Raw genomic sequence first — 11,757 nt, 5'->3', positions numbered from 1 at the left:
GTGTGCCAAATGTCATATCTAAAGATTACCTTTAGTGTTTAGTATACGCTTGTCTTTCTGAAGTACATTAAGTGAATTCAGCGATTTTTACGATAAGTAAAATTATTAAAAAAAATTGCATTAAATTTGGTATGAGGAATCAGATTTCTGGTGCTGAAACGTTCAGAATGTTGGAAGAAGAAATAACGGAGACTTCGTAAAGTATATATTACTATGAGCAAAAAATAGTAAGACTTTGTTAATAGTTTTACAATTCTTAATTTATTCTTCAAAATCTATGTCTCTCTCAAAGTAATCCTCAATACACTTATTTTGAAAATGGGACAAAATGGCGTTTTGAACAAAAATTATTCAATTTGGCCCTTTTTTCGACAGTTTTTCGTAGAAAAAAATAGAACGATTTCAAAAAACAGACTTCCATAGCGCGATAGAGAATGACGGTAAAAATGTTCTCTCGAAATTGAAACTACATATCTTCGAAACACTTTCTTGGAAGTGGAAACCGTTTGAAAAAGCAACATTCTAAGAAAAACGCGTTTAAAGATTGTAGTCGCTATGTTCTCCACTATTTTGCCTTTCTACACGAAACGCTGTAGCGACCGTAATAATTAAAATTTCGATTTCAAAATTTAAGAAAATTTTTATTACAGTGTATAATACCCGATAATGCAACAAAAAATCGATTTTCCAAATATTTCACACTCAGATGATCCCTTAATATATCCTTGATCAGGGTGTATTCCATGCAAGAACTTGTTTTTGATCATTCGGTTTGTATGGTACCTATATCCTATTGTGGTCTGAAAAATAATAAAACATATTTGGAGATTATAATGGTTCTTGGGTTATAATTTCGTGAAGATACCTTTGTCAAATAAGAGAGGACTTGAGTTTGCTACAGTCAAGCGATACGAACAACTTGTTGAAAGATTGTAGCGATGTCATGGATAATAATATTTGTTAAATTGGGTGAAGACTCTTTGACAAATTAAAGAGTTTTCTATACAAATGCTTGAATTTGATCAGTCGGTTGTATGACAGCAATTGGTAACAGTCCAACATTAGTATATTGCAAACTCACATTCTCGAAAAATTCGCAAATTCACAATCATCGTCTAATCATCACCTCAGATGAGGCCCAATTCTGGCGTAATAGCTTCGCCTGCAAACAAAATTGTCCCTATTAGGGTGAGTTAAAAACCTCGTGTGGTTCAGGAAATGCAATTGCATCCCCAAAACTTGACTGTTTGGTGCGAATTGTGGTATGGCGGCATCATCGCGTCATATTTATTTGAAAGTAAGGTAGAAATTTCCGTTACAATCAACAGTGATTGTTATAACACGATGTTGATGGGCCTTTTCCCTCGTAATTTGGTGAAATCGACGCGAACGCTCTCTATTTCCAACAAGAGGGTGCCCCGCATCAATTTTAAAATGGGTATATTGCGTGCAAATTTTGTTTGCTCGTTAATTTCGAGATATGGCTCAGTCTAATGGCCGCCAAGATCACGCGATTTAACGCCTCTGGATTATTTTCTCGGGTAGTAGCTTTTTTTGAGCTACTAATTTTTGGAAATGACGTTGTCATAGTTTCTAATCAAACTCCGGAGCTATATCATAATTTAAAAAATTAAATATACTCAAATCCGATAACAAGTAACCTCAACAAAAATAATGCATTGACAACAAATAATAAGTGTTACCATATGTAGTATTGTTCAAGCGAAAAAAGATCACTAAAAAGAGAAAGAAATGGAAAATCATTTAATATTTCGCATCTCTTTATAAGTCCCGGTGTTGGAACAACCAGGGTAATTTTTTTTAAATGTGAGCGAAGACCGCTAATGCATAAAGTGTTTCTTTGTCAAGGGCCTAAGCACATCCTGATGTTGGACGGAACAGGGTTAATTTAAAAAACTTTGAATTACGTGTATTTGTTTCATCGATATTAATTAAAAAGAAAATTGTTGAAAATCTTAGATATTCTTACGGTTTCAGTACGAAAAGGCTTAAGTGCTACTTATTGCTTTTTTAAATTTAGAGTATTCCACTCTTTGCATGCTCAAATATGCTTTAAATTTACATGACATTCTACATTTTAAGATCTGTTTTGATTCCTTGAAATGTTTTCAATATTTTCCTAGACAAATTTTTAAATTTGTTAATGAAAAATTCTATTTTGTGTTTTCTTTTCTTTGGCTTTGCATTTGAAATGTGTTTATTACCGGCACAGAAGAGTGATTCCAGTTTAGACGTCAGTTTAACGTCCGTCAGTAGTGAGTCCTTCGTGCATTCAACTAGTTTCAAGGAAGGATCACAGAATATCGCAGGGGAACCCAAGTTTCTTATTGTCGGCGCCGGTGCGGCCGGTATCGCCTGTGCGGTGTCGTTGTTGAAAAAGGGTTTCAAGTGTGTGACCATAATTGAGGCGGAAAATCGGATCGGTGGACGGATTTATACAAAACAATTTAGTCACAATATTGTTGAAATGGGTGCACATTGGTGCCATGGTGAAAAAGGTAATATTGTCTTCCAAATGGTTGATGGTAAAAATATGCTGCGTTCCTCAAGTTATATCTACACGAACTTCGATTGCATACGGTCTGATGGCGAGGTTGTGCCGAGTAATGTGGTGCAACAATTGAAAACTATATTGGCACAAATATTTGCCAAACGTGACGAGGAATTACCGACATTTGAAGGTACGCTCGGTGAATATCTTTTCAGGAATTTCTTTAAAATATTACACCGTGATGAATATAGGAATATCAATGAAGTAATCGCAAAAGAGTTTTTCGAGAATTTCGCGAAAATTGAACGATCGGAAACATCAGCGGGACTTGATGAAATGTCTGGGCGGGGTTTTCAAAGTTATAAAACCTGCGATGGCGATTACTTATTGCATTTTGAAGAAGGTTTTCTGCACTTTCTTCGCACACTAATGGGAGCCGATGAGCTTGGAAATGATTTGGGCATACTCGAAGACAAAATTCTATTCGGTATACGCGTGAAAGAGATCATATGGAACCGGCATGACTTCAAAGTCGAGGTGACTTGTGAGAACACAAGTGCCATTTTCCTCGTCGATCATGTTATAGTGACTGTGTCATTGGGTGTACTGAAAAGCAGAGTAAATCAAATGTTCACTCCTGAATTGCCAATATCGAAGCTTAATGCCATCGAAGGGCTCGGTTACGGTAGTATTATGAAAATATATCTAGAATTTCCCGCGCCATTTTGGAGTAGTCAATGGACCGGTTTGGCAATGCTTTGGCGTGAAGAAGACGCTGCGGAGATACGTGACAGCCAACGCGCATGGTTGGAAGATATTTACGGCTTCTACAGAGTACCCAGGCAACCATGCACATTGGTCGGTTGGTTGGTCGGCTCAAATATACCACTCGTTGAAACAATGCCAGATTTTGATGTGATTGACGGTTGTTTATACTTGCTGAGACGTTTTCTACCACAATGGAAAATAAGTAATGTTGTAGATTTGGCTAGAAGCACATGGGATACCAACATAAATTTCAATGGTTCATTTTCATTTCGTTCACTCAAAACAGAAGAGTTGTCCACATCGCCGGCAGAGTTGGCACAACCAATAACTATGCTGGGGCCGGCCCCAACCTATCGTGTGATCACTCCTCTTAAAGGCGCTCTAGCCGTTAAGCCGGTAGTACAGTTCGCCGGCGAAGCTACACACGATTGCTATTTCGGTACAGTGCATGGTGCAGTGGAAACCGGTATACGGGAGGCCAAACGTTTAGAAGGTTACTATGCCGTAGATATATAGATAACTCGATGTAATATTTACAATAAAGCATTTTACGAGTATATTGCAAAATGAAATTGTTAATTGTCTTTATATTACTCTGAAATGAAATGAGTCCGAAGCGAAATATGTCTGTCAAAAGTAAAAGCCTTGAGAGACATGAAGAGCAACTATCAATATAAATAATTATTGAGACTCGATTATAGAGATAAGTAAAGTCCATTATACAGGTCCTTCATTAGAAAGTTCTAGTGTCATTTTAGCACTGCCAAGTACTCCTCACCTAGTCTTATGGGTATCATATCTTTTATCCATTCATAATATATATATAGTCCACTCCCCCATTATTTCGGACTAAGTAGCAATTGAGAAGTAAAGTCTATTTTAGCAGAACTAATTCTATAAGTCATTCATTATTCCCGTCCTGCTATATGGTGCAGGGTGCGTCTGATGAGTCGCCGTTTCGAGTTTTCGGGAGAGAAGTTCTGCGGAAAATTTATGGTCCTTTGCGCATTGGCAACGGCCAATATCGCATTTGTTGGAACGAATTATACGACGAATTAAGAGACAGCGGCTACGCTGACTAGGTCATGTCGCCCATATGGATGAAAACACTCCAGCTCTGAAAGTATTCAACACAAAACCCGCCAGGGGAAGCAGAGGAGGAGGAAGACCTCCACTCCGTTGAAAGGACCAGGTGGACAAGGACCTGGCTACGCTTGGAATATCCAATTGGCGCCACGTAGCTAAAAGAAGAAACGATTGACGCGCTGTTGTTAACTCGGCTATAACTGCGTAAGTGGTGTCTACGCCATTAAAGAAGATCATTCTCCCGAGAAACAACTACAATATCGGTTTTTATTACAAAAGTATATTTATTTTATAAGGAACACATATTAGTTAATCACATGCAGCCTTCTTCTGTTACTCCCTTATCACTTGGGGCTTGAAATCAAGTTCAGAGGCTCGTTTAAAAGATTCAGCATACAACGGTAGACGCTGTGTCATTGGGAAGTTCCAGAAATCTTTCACCTGTCTGCACAAATTCAAATCTAGCTCGGTCACAAGTAGGCCATCACGATGCCGTGATAAGCCCGGGGTTCGTGCACCATTCGGTGCCGCTACATAAGACGAACCGTAAAAGGGTCCGAATACTTTATGCGCCTTCTTGCCATCGCCGGAAGTATATTCATTGGGAAACTCCTCGCTACCCACACGATTTATTGCGACTGTGAAATAACTATTTGCGATAGCTGCATTCCGCGCTTCAATTCCCCAGAGTGGTTCGCTCAGTGCACCTACGGTGGCCGATGGATTAAATACAATTTCGGCACCGTTCAAACCGAACATCATCCAGTTTTGTGGATGATGGCGTCCATAGCAGATATTTATAGCTATCTTGCCAAAGTCTGTCTCGAATACTGGATGACCGGTGTTACCTTCCATATAGTAAGTTGATTCGTTGAAGTCACCAACACGTGGAATGTGATTTTTACGATGTTTGCCGAGGTAACGTCCACGATTGGATATCACGACCGTTGTATTCCAGATAGTATCGCCATGCGCCGTATCACGCTCGAGCACTGACGACAGAATGACCATATTGTAGGCTTTGGCGAGGTCTTGCAGCATTTTTGTTGTCGGACCGTTCTCAGCCTCTTCGGCGAACTCGCACCAGGGAAACTTTTCGCGTGTGCAAAAGGCAAATGGCATTGCTAGGTATGGAGAAAACAAATGGTACAGTCTAATTTTTATATATGTATATATGTAAACGTTTTTCTTTTGGAACTTACTCCACGCCTCCTGCATGCATATAATATTAACTTCCGCCGCCGCAGCAGCTTTGATTATAATCCGTATTTTATTCCAGATGGCTTCGCGTTGTTTGTCCACTGGAGCGGTGGTGGGCAGTACAATAGAGTTCTGTATAGCGCCGACTCGCACGATGCGGGGCTTTCGTATGTGCTCTTTCTGTGCTGAAATGCGATAGCCCTGGATCTCAAAGTCATTGTCAGCAGCTAAGGCGGTCGCAGACGCTGGCAGTTCCAAAACATCACTGTTACAAAACAAACAAATAAAAAGTTACATGTATACATTTGTATATAAATAAATTTTTTATAATAGTTCAGAATGTACGAAGTTTTCTTTTTCATAAGTCGTTTAAAATTAAGTTAACCATTGATTTTGGGTTCACAGAGCAGCGATAAGCTGCAGAATTTGGAATATAAAAATAAGTCTAAGGGTATTTAATTCCAATACGTTTAGACATTGTCGTCTGTGAATATAATAGACTTCTCCAGAGCTCAGTGTCTAATAAGGAATGTTTATTGGATCTGATAATCTTCTTAAAATTTTAATCACCTGGACTCAGTCAACTATCACAAAGGTAAAAAGAATAAGGCAAAAACAGAAGTGAGAGGTTTAGTTCTAACTAATAATCAAATATAATTTTTCGTAAGTAATTCATATTTCGATAATGTGTTGTATTTTTATATTTCGAACTCTATTTTCTGGTCTATCTCTATAACTCTGACAGCACGTAGCAACATTAAAAGCCGGTATTAGCCCAAGAGGGACTGTTTTTTAGAAACGATGTTTTAAGTATTGAGTGGTGATCTTAGCGGGTTAAAAGACATGAAATAGGCGTCTGCGTTAGGAAGATCTTCCCTTTCTTCCCGACAACATTAGTATACTACTATGAGCAAAAAATAGTAACACTTTGTCCATAATTTTAAAATTCTTATTTTATTATTCAAAATCTATGTCGTCCTCTCAAAGTAGACCCCCTTGGCTCCAATACACTAGTGCAAAAGTTTTTCAAATCCTTGAAACAGTTGTTAAAGTAAATTCCCGAATTGCCTTCAATGCGCGGAGTGAATAAAACGGTTTCCCCGAAGCGTTCGTTCAGGGTTTGCTGAACAGCCAGAAGTCACACAGAGCTAAATCCAATGTGGTTGCGGCGCTACTTGTTTATGGGTTGAAAATTTGGCGAAAAACTCACGAAGAGTCAATGCAGTGGGCGATGGTGCATTATAGTATTTCAAAAACTAAGATTTGTCGGTTCATAGGTCCGCTCTCTTTTTATACTCTTGCAACCAGTTGCTACAGAGTATTATAGTTATGTTCAGCTAGTGGTTGTACAAAGTGGGCGTGGCCCAGTCCTTTAAAAAGTTTAATGTACATACATATCTCCTAAGCCACTTAAGCTACAACAACTAAATTCGCTGAGTACAAATCTTATAAGACAGTGTGAAAAAGTATGAAATCAGGGGATAACGTCGCTCACTCCCGATATAACGGTACGGTCAAAACTACTAAAAGCGCGATAAATCAATAACTAAATACGCCAGAGACATTAAATTTTACCACAGAGATGGTATGAGAGAGCTTTATGGGAGCTGGTGTGAAAATTGGGAGATGGATGTGGCGCCGCCCACTTTTTTGTGAAATCCTATATCTCGGGATCCGACCAAACGATTTCTACAAAATTTAGTACATGTTATTCTTCTTACATTTTTGAGTTACATTGTGAAAGCGAACGAAATCGGACAATAACCACGACTACTTTCCATGTAGCACCATTTTAAATTCCACTAGATTCGTTCAGTTTCCAGTAAAACACATCAATAAGCAATTAATGTAACGGGATAAAACTTTGCACAAATAATGTTTTTGGCGTGGGCCACCTTATGACCGAAATTTGTTTAAATCCAAGAAAAACTGTTGAAGCCCCTAGGTACCGAATATTTAGACCCCGTGTGTGATATATATAACTGAAATTAAGGGATAACCTTCTCTTACCATGGTATGTCTGTAAATCAAAAACGGGTTGAACCAATACTTCCCTTAGCCCCCATATACTTAAAATAATGATTTTCGAACTTCCGGGTGACTTTTTACCGATTATATCGGCCAATATGTGAGTTATCCCAATGAAAATAAGAGAGCGTACTTTACTCAGAACAGTGCACCTTTGTGCTCAAAATAGATAAATTCGAGCGAAAATTTGGCCTAGCCCCTCCATAACTAATAACAGTTTTTTTAAACTCTTTACTCTATATAATTGGATTTACACCTTAAAGTATTTCCCTGGCTTTGATTTTTGCAAGTTGCAAGAGTATAAAATGTTCGGTAGCACCCGAATTTAGCCCTTCTTTACTTGTTACTTGTGCCCATTATTCTTGAATAGCTTCGCGCAAACAATTCATAACTCTCAATTAGTATTCCTTGTTGACATTTTGGCCGGTCGGAAGGAATTTGGAGTGCCTTGATTTTTGACGTGTTTTATCGGCTTCGGTTCACCTATTTTATTACGTGCTCGGATGGTCGGTCCTAAAACGCTTCTTTATGTTTAAACATTCATTTATGCGATACGATTGTCTATGATCACCGGCGTTAATAAAATCTAAATGTATTATCTAGAGTCAAAGCGTTCTATTTGCTAAATTTCGTTGACACGTACAAACACCGCATAATTTAACCAACTGCTAAAAAAATTTTTACCAATTGAACCAAAGAAATGCATAAATTATGCTCGTCGAGCTTTTACACAAATGATACAGTTATAGTAAAAATTCGTCTAGAGTTCCATTAGCGCCGCGTAGAGAGTCCATTGCCATAACAATCGGATCTATGTAAACGAAACAAAGCTGAAATCCTAGATGACAAAGGCCTGCCAAGCTAGATCAATTTGAATGGTATTGCTGTGCTTTAATCTTACCAACTTTGTGCTTATCAATTTTCTCTAAACAAAATGAAGCCCTTGCACCGAAGTGGGAAGGGTGCAGAAAAAGGTTTATATAGTATACTATTTCTTCTGTATCAATACACATTAATACATCTGGAAGAATATAACGCTTATTTAGAGGTTATCATAACTAGATTAATCTTAGGAAATCTATCATATATCCTCAGCATCAAAGTATTATTGAAACTATCTTCCCTTTGGGATCATATAAAGCTGCAGAGGTAAAATGAAAGAAGAAACTCTAGTGCCACCTGGAACCGGTAAAATTTATTTAACATTAGATAAGTATAACTTAGTTTTTTTTTCTGTGATGTCTGTGTGTACGCGTGTAGTGCGTGCTTGACATAATACTATTTAACCCTGGTCGAGACCAAAGGTCTGATACACTTAGTCGAGACCAATGGTGTTTGGCTAGGCCAAGTGGGGTTTACATACATTTGTATGGAAATACGTGTTGTATTTACGCTCATATATGTACAATATAGATACATTTTTGAAATTTCTTACCTCTCGATTTGGTTGAAATCAAATGGACTGCCTTGTTCACGCTTGGCGTGGCAATAGCGTTCACAAAAAATGTAACATTTTGAGAAAAATTACATTTTTCTTAACCTTTAAAACGCTCTAGCGGCTAAAGTATTTGACCTAGATAAACATACAAACCAGTTTGGACATGTAGCGAACATGAAAACAGATAAATCAACCGTGCGAAGTGATAGAAACATACCAAAGTTCATATATTTTCATACAAAATATATGGGGTCTAGCCAAGCACCATTGGTGCACTAAGGTGTAATATTATAATATCCTTTTTTCGTCCTTTTCGATGCGATATCTTTGAATTTTTTTTCTGATTTCTATAGACAATAATATTCTAGGAAGCTACCTGGAAGCGCAAGTCGTTTGCTACACTCTAAATATATTTAAATAACATTTAAAAACAAAATATGCCTGGCCAGACCCGAGGGTCTCGATGAGGGTTAAAAGCTTGTTGTTGTATATACTATATATTTCTACCCCGAACAAGGTATATTAAGTTTGTCACGAAGTTTGTAGCACCCTTAAGGAAGGGTCGGAGACCCTATAAAATATATACATATATAAATGATCAGTATGTTGAGCTGAGTCGACTTAGCCATGTCCGTGTGTCTGTCCGTCTGTCTGTATATATACGAACTAGTCCCTCAGTTTTTAAGATATCGTTTTGAGATTTTGCCAACATCATTTTCTCTTCAAGAAGCTGCTCATTTGTCGGAACTGCCGATATCGGACCACTGTAACATATAGCTGCCATACAAACTGAACGATCGGAATCAAGTTCTTGTATGGTAAACTTTTGCATTTGACGAGATATATTCACAAAATTTGGTATAGATTATTTTTTAAGGCAACAGTGTACTCTCCGAAAAAATTGTTGAGATCGGATTACTATAGCAAATAGCTTCCATATGAACTGAACACATAGTTACTAAAAGAAATGCACCTGTGAAGGGTATTTTAGCTTCGGTGCAGCCGAAGTTAACATTTTTTCTTGTTTATTAGCAAGTTGTCACACTTGTCAAATACCCATCCTTACCTTTAAAATTGTTTATACCCTGAACAGGGTATATTAAATTTGCCATTAAGTTTGAATCACCCAGAAAGTAATAACCAGATATACATAAGTACTATCAGAAAGTCGGAGACCTACAATAGATATCTACATATATATGTAAACTATCAGCGGGACGAGCTGAGTCGTTTTAGCCATGTCCGGTTCTTTGTTTGTCCGTCTGTATATTCGCGAATCTTCTTCTTCTTATATAGAGATATCGAACTAAAACTTTGCAGACTTCCTTTTCTCAGCTGATATAAGATCACTACAGAGTATGGCTGCAATACGAACTGATCGATCAAAATACCTTTTATACTTTTTATGCTATGCAAATGCTATTGTGAAGGGTATTTTAGCTATATTTATACTTATATAGATATATTTAGTAGTTTATGCATGGTATGCATAACATCGCTGGGGGTTTGTCGCGCGTAATGATTAAACTATAAAACAAAACATACACATACATATCAATAAAATATAACATATGTATGAACATACGATTTTTTTTAAATATATTCGTATACACATTACTTAAAATGTTCATATCATTTACAAATCAGACGTCTAATTTATGCACCAAAATAAAGTTGTTGTCTCCAGATAAGCCTGTGTACATAGCATACCAAGAGAATATAACTTTTATGACACCCTACTAACTGATAAGACAAAGGTTGTATTATTTATTTAGAGTCGCAGATAAATTTTTTCTAATTCACTGTTATATAATTAATGTTTGCATGCACTCAGCTGTTCCAGTTCGATTTCAAAACAAATTAGTCTCTTAGTCTATACGCAATTGAAAATTGATATTTTTATTGTTTTGCTTTCAACGACTTACTGTTCGGGGACGCCGTACAAAATACGCTTCACCTCCTTTAGCTCATTTTGCGGTATGTGTTTCTCCAGGCACTCTTCCAGGCTGTTCAAGTTGAAATCAGACATCTTGAGTTGCAAATTTTTTCAATTTATGTTTGTTGCAGTACAAATTTCGAAGCTTAAGTGTTGTTTAATACTTATTTAATTTAAGCAAATTTCTTGGTGTTTTGTAATTTATGAAAATATTCAATTTTGACCGAGTGGATCTAACCAAATCCGCTGCTTGCTCGCGAACGAATGACAATGTTTAGAGGGCTCCCTCACTTGGGTGGTGCCAATGCAATCTAAGATTGTTTAAACTTTTTGTGCCGTTCAATTGCGTGGCTCTCAATTTTTATTATTTACTCGCTGCGACAGGCACATACATATTTATTAGGTAGGTGAATTTGTTTGGCTCTATGTTAGCTAGAGTGTACGCTCTTAATTAGTTTGTTAGTAGCTTTTGCGAGACATCGCTGTTTGTACATGTTTATTTATAAATATTATATATATGTATATGTATGTGTATATGAGTAAGTTTATTCCACGATCAGCTGAGTTAAGTTGAGAGATAGCTAGAGAGAGAGAGAAAAAGCTTTATCTGTCATTTGAAATAATTTGTTTTTATTTTGAATACATGTTTTTATACCCAAAGAAAAATGTTAGGAATGCCATAAGTTCGAACCGAGATCGATAAGAAATACAAGCAACTTTTATGAAGAAAACTTTATAGGCGGTTGAAACCAAAATGAAATGAGTTTGAAAGGAAAAAACATAATACAT

At 37.2% G+C, this 11,757-nt stretch overlaps 2 protein-coding genes across 2 annotated transcripts; one reads left to right on the top strand and one right to left on the bottom strand.

The window, feature by feature from the left end:
* The first annotated feature begins 2,144 nt into the window (after window positions 1–2,144).
* LOC126755442 (spermine oxidase-like) lies at window positions 2,145–3,796 on the top strand. Its single transcript, XM_050468019.1, has one exon. The coding sequence runs from the start codon at window positions 2,165–2,167 to the stop codon at window positions 3,794–3,796; it is 1,632 nt and encodes a 543-aa protein (XP_050323976.1). The 5' UTR covers window positions 2,145–2,164.
* Window positions 3,797–4,626: 830 nt separating this feature from the next.
* LOC126755965 (beta-ureidopropionase) lies at window positions 4,627–11,250 on the bottom strand. The gene is made up of 3 exons (XM_050468705.1): window positions 10,958–11,250; window positions 5,569–5,831; window positions 4,627–5,490 (listed from the first exon to the last, which is right to left on the bottom strand). The coding sequence occupies exons 1-3, from the start codon at window positions 11,059–11,061 to the stop codon at window positions 4,700–4,702; spliced, it is 1,158 nt and encodes a 385-aa protein (XP_050324662.1). The 5' UTR covers window positions 11,062–11,250; the 3' UTR covers window positions 4,627–4,699.
* Window positions 11,251–11,757: the final 507 nt, after the last annotated feature.

Source organism: Bactrocera neohumeralis, chromosome 4 (genome assembly GCF_024586455.1).
Source record: "Bactrocera neohumeralis isolate Rockhampton chromosome 4, APGP_CSIRO_Bneo_wtdbg2-racon-allhic-juicebox.fasta_v2, whole genome shotgun sequence".
NCBI classification, from domain to species: domain Eukaryota; kingdom Metazoa; phylum Arthropoda; class Insecta; order Diptera; family Tephritidae; genus Bactrocera; species Bactrocera neohumeralis.
The sequence above is the reverse complement of the archived record's forward strand: the minus strand, read 5'-3'. Positions and strand labels throughout refer to the sequence as shown.

Excerpts from the sequence above, each read along its gene's own strand:
- LOC126755965 (XM_050468705.1), bottom strand. The coding sequence starts at position 11,061 with ATGTCTGATTTCAACTTGAACAGCCTGGAAGAGTGCCTGGAGAAACAC. Across the intron at positions 5,832-10,957 it reads TTGTACGGCGTCCCCGAACA|TGATGTTTTGGAACTGCCAG; the intron begins GTAAGTCGTTGA and ends GTTTTGTAACAG. Across the intron at positions 5,491-5,568 it reads ATGCATGCAGGAGGCGTGGA|CAATGCCATTTGCCTTTTGC; the intron begins GTAAGTTCCAAA and ends CTCCATACCTAG.
- LOC126755442 (XM_050468019.1), top strand. The coding sequence starts at position 2,165 with ATGAAAAATTCTATTTTGTGTTTTCTTTTCTTTGGCTTTGCATTTGAA.